This window comes from Mastacembelus armatus, chromosome 4, assembly GCF_900324485.2.
Source record: "Mastacembelus armatus chromosome 4, fMasArm1.2, whole genome shotgun sequence".
NCBI classification, from domain to species: domain Eukaryota; kingdom Metazoa; phylum Chordata; class Actinopteri; order Synbranchiformes; family Mastacembelidae; genus Mastacembelus; species Mastacembelus armatus.
The window spans coordinates 2,719,544-2,736,506 of record NC_046636.1 but is presented as its reverse complement, the minus strand read 5'-3'; the positions used below and the strand labels follow the sequence as shown (position 1 = coordinate 2,736,506).

Genomic DNA, 16,963 nt, shown 5'->3' with positions numbered 1-16,963 from the left:
AGAACAATCCTGTTCACATGACACTTTATGACTCTACACAACTGGCATCATAGATCGGACATATTTTTCACACACAAACTCAGCAACTAGATGCAAACTCAGTTCAGGCATTGGAATGCAGCTGCACAACCACAGTCATTCTTAAATTAAAACGTGGTGCATTCATTTGGCCAAATATGAATTTCATACAATAAAATACATCCATGTATTTGACTTCCATTCTGTGCTTCACAGTACATGAATATAATAATCCAGTCATTACCTCATATTTGAGGTTCATACAAGTTGTTTCTTGGGCTGATGCTACAGAGCGAGGTCCGATTCTGGCTGGAGTCTCGCTCTCCAGGTTACATAAGGACATTGGTGTTTCCTTCTGTGTTTGAGCTCAGACTAACGTAGCCTGCAATAAAAAGAGGAGTACACCGTGCTGTATTGTGATAACAATATCCACAACTGCATTTATGGACATTTCCAAATTAGGGTTCCACCATACTTGTATTACTACAAAATAATGTAGCACACAGGGACACGAGCAGGTCATTTTTATCTGTCAGTGTTTAAAATAAGCCAATATTTACAAATATTCAGTCACAAGTCCCTTTGGTGAGAGTGGCAAAACAAAGAGAAATATGAGCTGCACTTGTTTAGGGGAAATAAATGGGAGAATCAGAAATAAAAAAGAGCAACAGGCCCCGTCTTGTCTGTGGTTTCCATGAGGACACTGAACCATAATAGTAGTTTGTTGTTTGGCTTTACTCAAGTCTGATGAGCAGGTGTTACATGGCGGCCAGCAGCTGTCATTTTCTGCTCCCTGCTGTTGCCTTTCGCCCGAGCTCCCTGGCTCTCTCAGTGGCAGATTCCACCGCGCTCATGGTTGACGCCCTCACGCCGCCTTGTTCCAACGTGTGAAGCCCATAAATGGTGGTTCCACCAGGGGTACAGACCTCAGAGCGAAGCTGAGCTGGATGCTTCCCAGAGTCACGTAACAATCTCCCAGCACCCTGCAACACAGGGCAGCAGAATTACATTAACGTACTTAGCCATGAGCTATCACAACATTTTTGTATTTACTGCAGATATTATGGCACTGTGCTCAAAAATGTATTTTGAATGTCTGTACTACTGATAAAGCACCTTCTTTAAATCAGCGGATGCAAATTGTAACAAGTATTATTCAGTTTGAGGCTTTCTATTGGGTTCTGAAGAACAAATTGTTGTAATTAATAAAATCTGGGGCCTTGACTTGGACCACATGGGCACTGAGGAAGTCCAAAGTCTCATTTACAGGCTAAGGGATCTTGCAAGGAAATGAAGACTCTGACCTATAGAAAGTACAGCGTATAATGTGCTGCTTAACTGTAGCTCCTATACTCTGGTCATGTTTAAAAGCATTTTGTTTATTCTATAGTTACCAAGAAGCTCCACTTTATTTTTTTGTCTTTCTTCATTATTATCAGACACAACTGATAATGTTGGCAGACTGAAACATACACACACCCACATTCATACTGACCAGAACAGTCTGAGATGCGATGCTGTGGGCCAGAGCACTTGGCATGCCCATTTTAACAGCTCCTTCTGCCAGCGCTTCAGCAAACAGATACACCTGCAGAGAAGAATCACATTTTGAGTCATTCAAAATGGAGAATTAAATTACAGACACTATCATTTGTACTGAAGTCAGTTTGTATTGAACTCCTGTTACTATGCTCTGCAAGTGGGTACAAAGACAAAACAGATCAAACCATACAGCACACTCACAAAGGCCACTCCACTCCCGCTCAGTCCAGTATGGATGTCAATCCAGGCCTCAGGTCCCTCCTCCACCAAACCACAGCGATGCAGCAAAGAGCGAAGCAGAGCTCCATCCTCTTGCTTTGCATGAGATCCCCGTGCAAACAGGAGAGCCCCTTCCTGAACCACACAGGGCAGGTTTGGCATCAGCCTGATGGCAACTGAATTCTCTGGAAGAAGCTGAGGATTCAAAAGAAGAAAAGGGTAACAGGATCACACAACTAAGTTCTGATTTAACAACCGTTCCATTTTTTCACTCACCTCTTCTAGCGTAGCCAATGTTACTCCCGCTGCAACAGACACGATTATGTGTCTGTCAGTGACGTGTTGTGAGATCTCACTGAGAACTAACTGAACCAAGTGAGGCTTAACTGCCACAAAGAGGACATCTGAACCACAGACCACCTCTATGTTGGAATGAGTGACAGTAATCCCCAGCTCCTGAAAGCAAATGAAAACAATGCTAATGAAAGATTTGGACATAATTAACCCATGTCCACAGGTACAGTAAACAATAATCAATTTGCCTCATCTGACAGAAACTAAAGGAAACCCAGAATACAGAAGGGGCAGCTATGGAGCAAGCTGCTTTGGTGCCCGCCTTGAAAAGCTGTTATAAGCTTTGCGAACCACTAGATGTCCCTGTTTAACCTCCAGCGCTTCACCTGGCCATCACTACGAAACAATGTCAAATTATATTTAAACTATGGTGTAGGAACAAAGGTCACAGGCTGTTATTGCTACTCCAATCAACTATTGAAGCCCACACAGTTTCAGCAGCCTGCAGGTTTTCAGGTGAGAACACACATCATAGCCAAGGAAGATGTATTTTGTTATATTTTGTTGCTCTTGAACTAAAGTAATCAGGTATGGTGATATTTTCATGCCATTATTGTTAGCACACTTATTCTTATTGTCACCTTAAAACTTTTACTCAGCCTGCTGTTATTTCAGCAACAATTTGATCCACATGGCTTTTGGGTTAGAGCTAAAAGGATCCATCAATTCAGTTGACGGATCCTGGAAACTATGGTGATTAGACATCACTTCAAGCCCTGAACAGTCTCTTCAGTTCAATGGATTCTGGACTGTATGCAAAACAAGCAATATGAAGCCACAGCAATAAAGAAAACTCATTTATGTCTCACCATGTTCTCCATAACGGAAGAACATATATACAGTATGCTTACAGTACTAGTACTTTGTCACCAAAAATGCTAACAACTTTCAAAAACAGCAGTGTTACCTCATTAATATACACATGTATGCATCAGGGCATGCGAAAAGATCATATAGTCTATATGAAGTACCTGTGGTTTAGTAAGACGCTCCTATTATGTATTGTTCTCCAGGTTTTGTGTTCAGAAGAGAAGTGCTTCCTCCTAATTAATCGGATCAGTTTATTAACTAGCAAAGATTTTTTTATACCAACATGTTCATATTTGCATTCACATTCTTGGTTTCAATTATACTGTAGTTTATAATTTCACATATTTTGCTCGGTTTTGTACAGGATTTACAATTCATACTTTGACAGAACCAATTAAGAACAGAGAAACCCACCAGGGTGGGATCTGCAGCAACACAATGTCAGAATGACAACAGACAATCATCCATTCACAGTGAACCTGCTCTTACAAACAATATGACAGAGAAAAAGAGGAAAAAGTACCTGAAAGCGTCCAAAGTTCCTGGATGATGGTGCACTCACTTTGACATTTGCTGGAAGAACATTCCCTATAGCACAAACATATATTACCCATTAACTCCTTCACTGGATAAAGCCACCCCGAGGGTGAAACATGGTGGTGGCAGCATCACACGTGAGAAAGTCCAGAAAAACAGATTTTACTGGTTTCTGGCATTTTAAAAGGTATTTAACCCGGTTAAAGGTACAGTATCTGGTTTTTCCAGCACAGAGCAGGAAAAATAAACCTGAAAAAACCACAGAAAATTAGGTTATTAAGTAGCCTAAATCACTATATAAATATATAGAGTGTAAACATGGTTAAATATTTCGATCCAGAAACGTCTTGTGTAATAACACACACCTATGTGTAAGCAGCTGTTTCCTTCACGACAGGAAATAAGGAAGAGAGTTTAAAAAAAAAAAAAAAAAAAACTGCAGCGAGAGACTGAAACTCTCGTCACTGTGACTCACCGGACAAGATGCCCTTTGCAATGCCATAGGCCATGTTCCCCGCACCAATGAAACCGATCTTCAGCTGCGAGTCCATCTCAGGGTCCATTTTGATCTGAAACCAAAGCAAAGAACAGATTAGAGCCACAGCAACATTTTCACATTTAGCTAAAAGCTCAGGCTGTGAACAAGAAGACAAAGTGAAAATCAAACAATATCGTACATACATATACCATGATTCTGTTATATATGACACTAATGTAAGAGATTTTAGGTGGTAAGTTCAGCTGATTGGTCAACTGACAGGAAATTATTGTTTGACTATTTTGATAAATGAGTAGCTTTAGTTTTTTTTTTTTTTTTTTTAAGCACTGGACCCCCTTTAGAAAATCTGAAGAAATTTTACAGAATGAGGTGTGTGACAACATACACACTCTTAACTTTAACAGTAGAGAATCACACTGTATGTGGCATTGTTTACATTCAGGATTGACTTAAACTTATAAAGGTGAACTGCTGCCGGGAATATACCCCAAACAGAGTTGGTCTTGTTCTTCATATGCCAATAACCGAGTTATCCAGATTATAATGTTGATGATTTGACATAACTTTGCTGGTTCTTCAAAGCCGGTTGTGAAAAATATCAAGACATTTTAGGGTGAAGCACATACGGCACATGAACTCATTTTCAGGTTCATTTTCTTGGAAATATTAAGGAAGAACGTTGATGAGAAGATGCAGATAACTGTGGAATTATTGCAGTCGGTTGACGTAATGGTCAGGATTTATAATAACTTATACTTAAAAATGTAAACAAACAAAGGTCTGCACACAGAAAAAATATACTGAGATACTGTTAGTAAAAACTAAAGGATTCTTACTGAAAACAACTGGTGCCAGTAAATACAGAACTTATAATAGAGATTTGTCATTTATACACTATATATATAACTTATAATTCCTTTTCATAGCAGGCTGATTATTACCACTGTAAAAAAAAAAAAAACCTGTTGCAGGTCTATGAGGAAGAACCTCCACAGTCCTGGACCAACATCACTCATGGCCTGAGCACATTCACAGCTAACATCTAGCCCAAGATGCCTTCATCCAGACTGCTTTCTAAGTTAGATAAGAGTTAAGAGGATCATTAGCACGATATCAGCATGTGAGTCTGAATTACTCAAGTCATAGTTGAAGAACAGGACCCAGGTTAAGGCAAGAAATCAGATGAGCATAAATGCAGGCTATGCTAAGGTCAGTAATCTGACTTCTCCCCACTCCCTTTACCACTGTCACAGCATAGTTTCCTACCCTGGCTCTTTTTCCACACAACAGCATCCTTCGCCCAGTCAAGACCTGACTGCAGCAAATTCCTGATGATGCCCCAGTAACACTGCAGATATACCCAGAAACCCTATTTAGGTACTGTGGTACTTTTACAGAGCACTGTGTGTTGCTAAAGCAGCTACCTGAGTCCACCAAAGTAAAATTTAGAAAGTTTACTACAACAACAACAACTGCAACAAATCCTTTGTTCATGAATCAACGTCCAGTTCTTAATGACTGTTTTAATGAGGTGTCAGTTCAAATTCAGGACCATTTTGTGAAGCTGTTGAACTGAACTGAACAGAACTCTTTGACCCTGTAAGGAAGAGGTAACATCAGCTCATGTTACATGCTCCTTTTTACCAAATGTACATTTAGTCTATCATCACCAATATAAACAGTCAAATATTGGAAAAGCGTCACCATATAGCAACACATTTCAACATGTGTGCTGGTTTTCTTAGTTGTTTCATTATGTAGAGCTGCAACAACTAGTCAGCTAATTAATCAAATAATCGTGTGTCGTTATAAATGCAAAAAGTGCAAATATTCTGAGGCTTTGCTCCTTTTCTTTGTGATGTGCGACAGTGAACTGAACATTATTGGGGTTTGGACTGTTGGTCACACAAAACAAGACACCAGGAAACTGACTGACTGTTCTTCTCTCTAACTTTTGACATTTTACTGACACACTTCTTGTCTGCAGCAGCTTTAACTAGTGGAAGCTGGGAGGACATCAGATCCCCACATCTGGATCACACATCTGGCCAAGGAAAACATGCCTCTGAGCTACTCCACACATGAAAGAGATGAAAAGACAGCTCTGCACAGATCTAATGACAGACCACATGGCATCCACGGTATCACCCCTACAATTAAATCCAGGTTCTGAGTGGTATTGTCCGGGCAGGGCTGCGGCCAGTGCAGCACTGATGCTTCACCATCCGAGTCTTCAGTCACATCATCATTCCGGTCTGCATGGACCCCGGCTCCGACCAGGGGGTGTCTGGACTCCATGATAGCGACCATAGTCTTTTCATACCTCCACCAGCCCTGTATTTTGATGGGGGCCGGGGTGTCGGGCTCCCTCTTGAACTTGTAATACGCACTTTTGAGGAGTTTCCAGCGAAACTTTAACTGGTCCACGGATCTGTGGTAACCGGCCGCCGTCATCCTCCGGTGAGCCACCTTGAAGAGTTTGTTATTCCTCACTTTCCTCCCGTCCAAACACTTCTTCATGTCCAGCTCCTTCAGGATTTCTAGGAACAGCTCGGTCTCCTTCACGTCCCAGTTCTGCTTCTTGATCCCGGACTCGTCCATTGTTACGTTGGCGAGTTAGCTCGACGGCTAGCGCCCGTTAGCCTAGCGATGCAACCTTCACACGGCTAGGTTGCTAATTAGCATGCTGCTGCTAGCTTAACGAGCGTAAAAACCCGGGTCAATAAAAAGTTAAAGTCCTCTACAGCTGAAATCCCTGTCGCTGCATCTGGATACGGATCGCTAGAAAATAATCCAGGACAGATTAGATTAGAAATACAATGCACGTGTTTCTTGTTGAGTGGACAACCATAAAGTAACCCGGAGTGACATAAACACGCGCCCGGCGGTGCAGTGAGCAACACCCGCTAACGATGGTGGTGGGAGATTTATTCACCTGATGTTTTCCAGATGTCCGACGTTTCCTAAAGCTCAAACTGGACTTTAACGTGAGTTGTCGTGCACGTCGGATTCACCCGGAGCATCCACGAACCAGTCAGCTGAGCCAACTATCGGTTCGTTTGTTTTTTTTTTTTTACCTCTTTACCTCTTTTCCGGCGGGCGGAGCCTTCAGGATCCTCTGCAACGCACCCCTCACGGTGCCTTTCTGTTTCAGGCGTGATATAGATCGAGCACACCCTTCGTCCCGTCCCCTAAAAAAAAAAATGCACGTAGTTCATTTGGGGCGGAGAGATGAAATATTTAGTTGTCATTCCAGTCAGCTGTGTGAGGGAGACCCGGGAGGAGCGTGTCTGCGTGAGTCCTTGCAACACATTGAACAGGTACGTGTTTTGGACCTCCTTAAAAATGTGCACTAAACCTTCTCCGTGCACAAATGATCAGTTAATTCATTTTTCCCCACATGCATTGTTGTTAAAATATTGCTTTAATCTAATTATTGTCCCCTGTTTGATTTGTTTTTCATAGAAACACATGGAGATCATTGTTAATTTGTTTGTTTACCATTACCTAAGAATTTATTTTTAATCATTAGCAAAGTAAACATTTGTCTATCAATAGTGTGGAAATGAGGGTGTCCAGCAGCAGGTGCTGTGTGGGGGCGCTTGTGCACAGAGCAGACATGCCCGGACAAGCCTCAGTGTGGTCTTCATGTGAATAAATTAAGTTTTTATTATTGTCATGTGGAAACTTTGGCTCTTGGGCACTGAAGAGACACTGAAGGTTTATTTAAACCCGATCAGATTATCGCATGTAGATTTTCAATCAATACCGGCTCAGCTGATGACTCCATCTAGTGTCTTTTCTATAGTGAAAAAAAATTAAAAAAATAAAATGCTTCTTTTCTGTTTGAGCTTCACGTTACAGAAATATGTGAATTCACAATCACCTTAAATGTGAGTTTGATGTGAACAGCTGTGACCAGGATTTTTTTTTTTTTTAATCAAACTAGTTTGGAAGCCATTTATGGTCCAAGATGCAACTTGCACAGGTGTGATGTGGAAACCTCAAACCTCCACACTGAGAAGGGACTCAAGTTAGGAAATACTGAAATTAGCTGTAACATCATAGTTGTGTTTTTAAATGAGGTAGGAGTTTTAGACATTCACCAGCAAAGCAAAAGTTTAGATTACAGTTATTGATAAAACGTATAAATTACTGCACCACACATCCGCCAGTTCACAGACATGTAGGTAAGTCTTATTTAAAGTGATTCATATTTATATTAACACTAAACAGTTACATACTGTAGATGTCAGATATGTCACAGAGGTCGTTTTGACATGTAAACGATCACACATGCTTACTGTGTTCTGTTGCAGACATGGGCCAGCTCCTGACCCACCAGCTGTATTTCCTCCTGATTATCAGCGTGCTGGCCTGTCGCTGTCCTACGGTCAGCGGGCTCTTTGACTGGCTGAGGCGGACAGAGGCTCCTCCGGCTGCAGCGTCGGCTGCAGCGTCAGCTCCACCGGCATCTGCAGTTCCTGCACTTCTTGCAAAGGATGCTCAGTTTGAGATGGCTACTGCAGATGAGAAGTTTTTGGCTGAGGCAAAGCAGATGGAGCTCAGTCCACTAGACAGCTGTCATTACAGGGTAAACATGGACCTCCAGGTTTTAAATTCAGCACTTCTTAGGCTCGGGCTCAGGTTTTAGTTAAAGTCACAGGACATATCTAAGGCGTACATGTGACGTGTTTTTAAATCAGATCTTATACATTTGTTTGACATTATCTTTACATAAGTCACTTGCTGATGTGTAAAATAAATAAATCATTTCCAAGTCTTAGACATCCCCAGGTGTGAAGTAATAATCAATTCTTGTTCTCACATTGGAAAAGGTGCCATCAGAGAACATAATCTTAGAGCTGAAAAAAATGGCTTTAAAATTGACAATTATTAATCAACCACTGCAGCTCTAAAACACTGCTGTAAAGATTTTCTTCCTGGATAAAAACTGGGACTTGCAGTGGTTTGTCTTTGCAGTCGCATTCAAAATAAGGTCATTGTGCTTCTTCGCAGGTGGTTGCCCGACTAAAGGCGAGCTGTGAAAGCCTGTCAGAGGAGCAGCTTGCGAAGCTCGGAGTGGTACTGTTTAACTGCCAGGCAGAGATCGAAGGGCGGCAGACCTACCCGTGTTCAGAGGAAATGGTAAAAAAAAACTACAGAAGATCTTTTACATACTTATTACTTTGCAGTATTTTCGTCACACGATGCCTGTGCTGTAATTTGGATGTTTCAGACTATAAAAGAATGTACAGCAGACATGGACTCGGACACATGGAATGCTTATCACATAGTGAGCAACAGAGCACGCTCTGTTTGCTACGCGACCCGCCAGCAGCTCTTTCGGCGCAGAGCAGAACACACAGTCAACGCTCTCATCTCCACAGCCAACACCCAGCTCGAGGCAATGAAGGGCCTGAAGGTACAGCTGGATTATCCAAACCTTTTCAGCTTCATGTGCACACTGTATCGTTAGATCCTGATTGTTCTCACTCCAGATGTGGTGTTTTAAAACAGGAGGGCCAGTTGGAGCTCAGGGAACTCACTGCAGCCTCACTGGACAAGCTGCTCGAGGGCCACAGCACCCTGCAGGCCCAGCAGGGGAAACTGTACGAAGGCCAGGGGCAAATGGAGAGTTCACTGAAGGACAACCTGGAGCGGCTGGGCCAGGAGAAAGCTCTCATTGCCTCTGGACAGGAGCTGGTTGCACAGCTCATTCAGGGCATCACAAAGAGAATGGGTGAGAGTTTTCATGAAAAAATATTCAGGCTTTTCAATTGTGACTGTTGTAAGGTAGAATAAAGTAGAGCAAACGCTTGTATTTGTGCTCTGTATAGCCATAGTTGAATTGTTGCACTTTAAAAAATATAGTCATGTCCCAGTTAGCACAATGTTTAAAATGCCTTATTTTTAATTTAACAAATTACTGAACACTATGTTTGACAACATGTTCAGAAAATGCCTGTTCCTCAAACAAAAAGTAATTTTCTGTCTTCGTGTCCTCTTTCAGAGAATGTGAGTGAACATCTGCAGATCCACGGCTCTGAGGTGCAGGACAGCCACAGTGCAATTGTTAAGGACCTTGCAGATGTCAGACACCAAGCTCAGGACATCTATCAAAAAATTGGTAATAAAGACAGTATCACGGTTCTGAACTCATGGTACAATTTCGAAGCCTGTAGCTTAAACCTGCTGTCTTTTTTTTTTTTTTTTTTTTTTTTTTAAATCTCCTGTCCATGTGGCCGATCAGACCACAGCATATTGGAGTTTCTGCAGTACCAGGACCAGACCTCGCAGTACTACACTGACCTGATGAACAAACTGGAGCGCATGAACAGCACACTGGGAGTCATGCTGCACTACATCGATAACACGCAGAGCCGGATCGAGGAAAGGCTTCACATGATCCAGGGCTACCTGGGCTGGGCAGGTCAGTCATGTCTTTTTTTTTCTTTTTTTTTTCCTGCTAAGAATTAGAGAATTTTTTTTTATTATTTTTTTTTTAATATATAATTTAGCTATTTAAAATTAAATTTAGCAATTAAATTAAGAACTTTTATAAAAATTCACACTGCAGTTTTTGCTCCTTTTAGCTGGATAACAGGTCTGAGTGAAATGTTAGGAATTTATGACTGAGTTTTAGAAAACATGGTTATTATTAAAACTAACCTTTTAAAGCTTTTAATACATAATTTACAATAAGTGGAAAAAATTAAACCACTAGCTGATGTTTTAATTTCAGTGAGTTTGATTTTCAGCTACAATTTCAGACAAAACTTTAGCACCAAAATCTGCAAACAAATGTTTTCTCACAATATTGCCTGGAGTTGTGAAAACGCCCTAAAATATGTTATTTTATTTTCATCATGGATTAAAGACCATTTCCCTTGTGCATTTTGTGCTGACAGGTTTGAGCCTGACAGCCATGTGGACGTGTGTTGCACATACGGGATACTTTGTACTGTGCGCGGTTCTGCTGACGTTCCTGCGTTGTCCAGGCTTCTCTCGAGCTATGCTGCTGCTCACTGTCCCTCTAAATGCAGTGGCCGAGGTCAATCAACAGCCATCGCTGGATCTGTCCTGCCTCAGCCTCCTGCTGCTCACTCTGTCTCTGGGTACACACCTGCAAATGCTCACAAGGCCAATACAGTTTCTTTAATGTTCCCATGTATTGGTAACAGTGTTGCTTTTCATGTCTGCAGGTCACTGGTTTGTGAATAAACTATGGGCGTGTTTGCAGTTCAGAAGAAAGCCCGCCGCCCTGCTGCCACTAGCCCCATGTGGCATTGTGGAGCCACAGAAGCAGCCATCCTGCCACTCGTATCTACCTTCCTCTACACCACAGAAGTGAGTGTGTAGACAGGGCTGCAGCTGTAAACCTGAACATTATTTTCTTGATAATTTCTACACAACTTTTCAAAAAATTCTAAAAGAAAAAGTCAAATTTCCCTGGATTTTTAAAAACCTTTCATCCAAAAGAAAATTGTATGTGTTCATGTAGACTCAGACTTGCTGTTATTAAAGTAGATTACTGCAACAGAGTAAATGCTGTTGTTGCTTTGTAGATTATTTATTTGATGCAGTCTCTTATTTTATCTTCAGAACTGACGACGACTTTATGGAGCAAGAAGACCTGCTGAATAATGACAGCTTCATATCAGGTGGGAAAATATACACTGTGCATCCTAAGTCAAATATTTCATAAACAGTTCCCATAAAGTAAGGCGATACTTTAATGGACAGAGTCACTATTTGGTCTCTCATATCTTTCTTTACAGGTGAACTTGGCATATCTGCAGTGTCTCTCCCTCACAAGAAGCCAAGGCCAGAGTCCAGGTTTGTCCCTATAATTGGTACACCCAGTCACTCCACTCCCAGACTGATACCACAGCCAGTTCTTTCAGCGGTGAGTACATCAGCAACTGTCAAAGGTATTTTCAGTACTTCATCAATCATTAGTGGGTGCTATAACATGTTTTGTTTTTATTTTGTAGGATGTCCTTGAGGATATCCCCCTGAGGAATCTGGGAGTTGTTTTTGACGCAGTCAATGACTCACGTGATTTAGTGAATGACTCTCGAAGTGCAAGTCCTACCCCGTCTCTAATCAGCAACAGGTCAGTTGTAGACTCTCACACCAAACTGCCTTCAACATATAAACTGTATAAGCAACTGAAGAAATGATTTTACCTTGTTTTCCTCTTCATCTTTTCTGTGGCAGTTCTGTGTCAGGCCGCCACCTGTGCAATGGAATCACAAAAACTGGGAAGGCCTGTAAGAAGAGAGCCGTGCCAGGACAGGAGTACTGCCGAGTCCATGAAGGGGGGCACTCCTCCTATGTTTACTCCTGAAAATGATCCTGTTACTGTGTGTTTGTACTAACTCATTGCTTGTAAGTAGCTAAAACTAGCACCAAACTTGCATCTTTTACATGTATTTTTGTCTTTTTTTAAACATTCATTTTTAAATTAATAAATTATTTCTGTGCTTGTGAATCTGCATGCACCTATTCAGACAACTAAATCTGGGTTAAATCCTTGTGTTGTTTTTATATTGCCTTCTGGAGACCTACCTATGAAAACGGTTCATTTTGAAATAACGACCTGGAATCCCAGCCTGAGGTGTGGGACCCATATACATTCAGGGAGGACATTTTAGGTATAAAACATTTATTTTGCTCAGTGACAGTATATTGCTTTCAGAAAAAAATGAAGTCACCAGTTAAACAGCAATGGACCGTAACATCTTTTTGGGTCATTAAAGTGAATTATTACCCATGGTTGTATTCACAAAACATCCTAAGGCTAAATGTATGTCCTAGATGGCCAAGTTAGAAGAAACCACTCAATAACGGACCTGTTGGTCCTAACACTTAGGACTCCCAAGTTTTTGGTCTAAGTAGAATTCACAAATTGATGTTTTTAAATGGCCACTGAATCGGTTCCTCATGCTTATGTATATGAAGAATACTATTCTTTTACACAGACCAAGTCACCTGTCAACCAATCACTGCAGACATAGTGAGTAGTTTCATTCATAAAATGTTATCCATACCAACAGGGTCAACCTGCCCCTTATCTCCAGAGCTCTCTCATATCCTAACTAAAAGTTACTCAGCAGCTTTGTGAAAAAGGTCTTTTAGCCATTTAGAAGGACTCTTAGCACTAAGATAAGATCCTTTGTGAACACAACCTCTAGTCCCAAACCCTTCAAGAATGAAGGTATTTCATTAATGCAGTGTTGAAGAGTTTACATAAATACTTCACTGCCTTAGCACCTTAATTCTGAGACTAAGGTGGTGAAATGACAATTATAAATTAACACTACCACAGTAAATAGAATTTGACATAAAAGGAAGTAGAATACACTGCCCACAACTACAATAGATGATTTTATATGCCTAAAGAGGAACAAGTGTGCAACAACATTCACAACATAATACCACATTATGTTGCAGACGTGAACTTAAGGTAAGACATTCAGTCCAGCTCAGTGAGAACAAAGAGAAGTGACAGACTTCATTAACAGTCATCTACCTGTGCAGGTGAACCACTGAAGCCCTCTCCCCCTCTGTTATCACCTTCTCTTCCATCAGGCCCTGGATTGACAGGATGTACCAGCTTGGTTTTACTTGCGAGCTGTGTCATAGTTGGCAACGAACCAGTCACAGGTTTCCTTCAATGCTGTAAATCAGTGCCAGCACATATAGTCACAACAGTTTCCTATTGTTTATATTTAAAAAAAACTATTCTCATTCATGTGCAAACACACATCATTTTATGAACCAGCTCCACCTTGTCTGAAGGGTGTGAAGGTGAAGTCTGGCAGGTAGCGGCGCAGCTTTGCATTGCTGGCCGTCTTCTTGAACTGGCCGTCTGCTTTGCTGGTGTCATACTAGAGGTCCAAGGTCAAGGAAACTACATTAAACTGACAGCATCTTGTGTTTTGCCTATCTAAGTCTATTCATTAGTGCGGTAATTGCATAGTGTTTGTCGGTGCTTTCAAGACAGGTACTGCGTATAATCAACATCAGTAATTTCAGAAAACGACACAGTTATACATATATACAACATTATATAGGGGCAGTTGGGTTGTATGACTAAAAGGATACCACCACTTCACCTTTAAAGCCCAAAGCCTGAACAACTGCATCTGCTGCTTCTCTGATGGACACTTCATCTTCCTCGCCAACTGGGAACAAAACACACACCACACGAATTACACTTTAGTCTAAACTGCTAAAAATTCAGCTCCAATATCATTATGTCACTATGAGGACTAACCAGAGAGAATGATTGGCTCAACCTCTGGATACTCCCTCAGGACCCACAGGAAGAGACGAGCTAAGTCCAGAGAGTAAATGAACTGCCTTCTGGGAGTGCCAGAGCCCCAGACCACCAAGGGCTTCTCCTCCTCTAACCAACAAAACGACACGCAGATGAACACAGGAAGAAATTATTCAAATTAATTCACATATCCCGACTCCTAGATATCTCCTCTGTCTGTGCCTGCTCTTATGGGATGCACACGTACAACACATGAAGTTGTGAAATCCCATTTACTTATATATGAGATGATAACCTACTATGAGCAATGTACGCTTTGTGTATGAGGCCTGGCAGCACATGACCATCCTCAATGCTGAAGTTGTCATGAGGACCAAACACATTAGTGGGAATCACTGCTGTATAGCTGCGCCCATACTGCTGGAAGTATGCCCTAAGGAACATATGCATTTAGAAAACACTTGGATTTTTTTACTGAGACAGTAAGATTGATTTTACTGAAAAAAACATGTTAGTTATAAAAACAACTGAATGAGTTCACATACCGGTTTTGAACATCAATCATTCTCTTTGCATAGGAATAGCCAAAGTTGGACTCATGAGGTGGACCATTATGAATCTGGTGCAAGGACAACAAACAAAGTTAGCTGGCATTTTCAACAGATACAAGACATAATTGTTGTGCAGACTGGATTTAAGAGGCTCCTACCATGGTCTCATCAATTGGGTAAGTGGTCTTATCTGGAAAGATGCAGGTGGATAAGCATGACACCACCTTAACCACCTCCACTTCATGTGCTGCCTGCAGCACGTTATCATTTATCGCGATATTGTTTCTCTGAAGGGGTCAGACACATCAGTAGCTAAGAATGACAAATCTGAAAAAAATAACTATCAGCATATTGAATAAACATGACACAAGTCTACTACCAATACATTCCTTATAAATGCTGCACAACCATTTAATATATTAAGTTTTTTAACAGTGATAACAGATGAGCAACATCCTCGTACCCAAAAGTCCAGATTGTACTTCATGTTCTTGAAAAGCCCTCCAACCATAGCAGCAAGGTGAATCACGTGTGTGGGACGATGTTTCTGAAACATTGCCCGTGTCTCTTCCATGTTCCTGAGCAAAGGCCACAATAACACAGAATCAGGAAAGTGCAGACAGACTCTAAACTGTGCGTATTAGTACAAAAACATGTGTTTGCATGTTAGTGGCAGCTAGAATAAGTGCACACTCACATGAGGTTGGCATCTTTGGAGGAGATGAAAATCCATTCTTCCCCTTTCTTGGCTTCTCCCTCTTTGATCACCTGCTGAATCGCCCTCCCCACCAAGCCCGATCCTCCTGTCACCAACACTTTCATCGGACCAGAATAATCGCCCTGACAGTTCATCTAGAAAACACAGGACATAACAATACATGATGGGGTATATACAATACAACCAATACAAAAAACTATGTTCTACAATAGTTTTAACTCTTTCACATTCAGACTGATAGATGAATGACAAAAAACTAAGACCTGGAATTATTTATATATCCTCTAAGGCCTTTTTAGGGATCTGATTTAGGACCTTTGTTTAGGTGTTGAGGCTTTTCCAGCCAAAAGATTAATTTCTTTAAGCCTGATTTGAGAGCTCATTATAGACTACTGACATCTAGTGGATAAAAGATAAAAGACAGCCATTGGCCGATGAGGACAGAGGACTTTGAGGCAAGTGAGCGGTAAGCTGTCAGCTATCGTTACAAGACTGACAGGACTAGACGACCTGTCTGGGCATATATATATATATATATATATATATATATATGCCCAGACAGGTCGTATTGTGTGTGTGTATTGTGTGAATCCATCTATTATAGAAATCTACAAAAGACTGTTTTAATATGACGATCCATATTTTTTTTATTTAACCAAGTATTCTGTATTATAAACACATGCTTGGGACTTACAATAAATAAAATAAAATACAACACCCATATAATGACTGTGCATATAGACCTGCTGTCTTCGTGTACATACGTGTATTCCCGTCCCAATATGGCGGCGGCGCAAACGCATCAGTGGCTCTAGCTATTAAGACTACCCGTGTTTTCCTATTTGACGCTTCGGTGTCACACGTAACAAAATTAGAAAATGCCTGCCACGCCATTCAGCAGTTCAGTTAAAGTAATATTTATTTATTTACAAGGCCCGAAGACATTTTATTACCAAACCAAAACAATAAACAGAGAGCGTTTAACAAGTCAATGAAGTTGGGCAGGTAACGTTAACTAAGTAAACACCATTTAAACCAAACAACCTTAGTAACGTTATACCAAAGGCACTTTCTGAGTAAAGTGTAACAACGGTATTTAAACTGGTTTAACTTGTTGTTACCTGTTTGTGACCACTTTACCACACAAACACACAGCTAACTACCAAGCTAACGTTATTAGCCAAAGTAGACGTTAGCTAGCTAGTAGCTTTAAACTGTGTTATTAACCAGCGATATAACCGAAAATGGAATGAGGAGAATTTATCGCACGTATTTTACAACTTTCCTTTTCGCACCAGCGTCGTGTCGATGCTGTAAAACATCGCTAACTGAGCCAAACAAACATTTAGCGTCAGTAAATGATTCTCACCCGGTAGCTGAAACATGCGCAGATGACCCAGCGGCAAGTTAGACAGGTTCCGGTTGAA

General features: G+C 41.1%; 3 protein-coding genes across 7 annotated transcripts; 1 reads left to right on the top strand and 2 right to left on the bottom strand.

Annotated features, from left to right (window-relative positions):
- Positions 1-7: 7 nt before the first annotated feature.
- On the bottom strand, positions 8-8,309 carry pycr3 (pyrroline-5-carboxylate reductase 3). 3 transcript variants are annotated; one of them, XM_026323257.1, is made up of 8 exons: positions 8,284-8,309; positions 7,065-7,170; positions 3,956-4,049; positions 3,467-3,531; positions 2,056-2,235; positions 1,762-1,974; positions 1,514-1,606; positions 8-1,001 (listed from the first exon to the last, which is right to left on the bottom strand). In XM_026323257.1, the coding sequence occupies exons 3-8, from the start codon at positions 4,041-4,043 to the stop codon at positions 798-800; spliced, it is 843 nt and encodes a 280-aa protein (XP_026179042.1). In that variant the 5' UTR covers positions 4,044-4,049; positions 7,065-7,170; positions 8,284-8,309; the 3' UTR covers positions 8-797. The 3 variants fall into 3 exon arrangements, with proteins under 3 accessions (XP_026179042.1, XP_026179040.1, XP_026179041.1); XM_026323255.2 differs by lacking the exons at positions 7,065-7,170; positions 8,284-8,309 and adding exons at positions 6,134-6,760; positions 6,915-7,030; XM_026323256.1 differs by lacking the exons at positions 7,065-7,170; positions 8,284-8,309 and adding an exon at positions 6,915-7,056.
- Positions 7,152-12,482, top strand: bmb (brambleberry). Its single transcript, XM_026323252.2, has 13 exons — positions 7,152-7,299; positions 8,299-8,573; positions 8,999-9,127; positions 9,219-9,404; positions 9,500-9,722; positions 9,993-10,109; positions 10,233-10,412; positions 10,891-11,097; positions 11,185-11,329; positions 11,585-11,643; positions 11,761-11,888; positions 11,977-12,098; positions 12,203-12,482. The coding sequence occupies exons 2-13, from the start codon at positions 8,301-8,303 to the stop codon at positions 12,330-12,332; spliced, it is 1,899 nt and encodes a 632-aa protein (XP_026179037.1). The 5' UTR covers positions 7,152-7,299; positions 8,299-8,300; the 3' UTR covers positions 12,333-12,482.
- On the bottom strand, positions 12,196-16,958 carry LOC113139756 (GDP-L-fucose synthase). 3 transcript variants are annotated; one of them, XR_003296574.1, is made up of 11 exons: positions 16,301-16,893; positions 15,516-15,670; positions 15,282-15,396; positions 14,977-15,105; positions 14,813-14,886; positions 14,567-14,700; positions 14,265-14,396; positions 14,093-14,172; positions 13,776-13,875; positions 13,518-13,664; positions 12,196-12,328 (listed from the first exon to the last, which is right to left on the bottom strand). XR_003296574.1 is itself a non-coding variant. In XM_026323259.1 (10 exons), the coding sequence occupies exons 2-10, from the start codon at positions 15,668-15,670 to the stop codon at positions 13,609-13,611; spliced, it is 975 nt and encodes a 324-aa protein (XP_026179044.1). In that variant the 5' UTR covers positions 16,906-16,958; the 3' UTR covers positions 13,360-13,608. The 3 variants fall into 3 exon arrangements, 2 of the variants coding, with proteins under 2 accessions (XP_026179044.1, XP_026179043.1); XM_026323259.1 differs by lacking the exons at positions 12,196-12,328; positions 16,301-16,893 and adding an exon at positions 16,906-16,958 and having other exon boundaries at positions 13,360-13,664; XM_026323258.1 differs by lacking the exon at positions 12,196-12,328 and having other exon boundaries at positions 13,360-13,664.
- Positions 16,959-16,963: the final 5 nt, after the last annotated feature.

What these genes read in the sequence shown, in the direction of transcription:
- LOC113139756 (XM_026323258.1), bottom strand. Translation starts at nt 16,339, where the DNA reads ATGCGTTTGCGCCGCCGCCATATTGGGACGGGAATACAC. An exon ending in ATGATTGATGTTCAAAACCG is followed by an intron (nt 14,701 to 14,812) that starts GTATGTGAACTC and finishes TATGTTCCTTAG; the next exon opens with GGCATACTTCCAGCAGTATG. An exon ending in CAAAGCGTACATTGCTCATA is followed by an intron (nt 14,397 to 14,566) that starts GTAGGTTATCAT and finishes TTTGTTGGTTAG; the next exon opens with AGGAGGAGAAGCCCTTGGTG.
- bmb (XM_026323252.2), top strand. Translation starts at nt 8,301, where the DNA reads ATGGGCCAGCTCCTGACCCACCAGCTGTATTTCCTCCTGATTATCAGC. An exon ending in GGACATCTATCAAAAAATTG is followed by an intron (nt 10,110 to 10,232) that starts GTAATAAAGACA and finishes GTGGCCGATCAG; the next exon opens with ACCACAGCATATTGGAGTTT. An exon ending in CCGTCTCTAATCAGCAACAG is followed by an intron (nt 12,099 to 12,202) that starts GTCAGTTGTAGA and finishes TTTCTGTGGCAG; the next exon opens with TTCTGTGTCAGGCCGCCACC.
- pycr3 (XM_026323255.2), bottom strand. Translation starts at nt 6,580, where the DNA reads ATGGACGAGTCCGGGATCAAGAAGCAGAACTGGGACGTGAAGGAGACC. An exon ending in CTCAGAACCTGGATTTAATT is followed by an intron (nt 4,050 to 6,133) that starts GTAGGGGTGATA and finishes CTTTGGTTTCAG; the next exon opens with ATCAAAATGGACCCTGAGAT. An exon ending in GCGGGAGTGGAGTGGCCTTT is followed by an intron (nt 1,607 to 1,761) that starts GTGAGTGTGCTG and finishes TCTTCTCTGCAG; the next exon opens with GTGTATCTGTTTGCTGAAGC.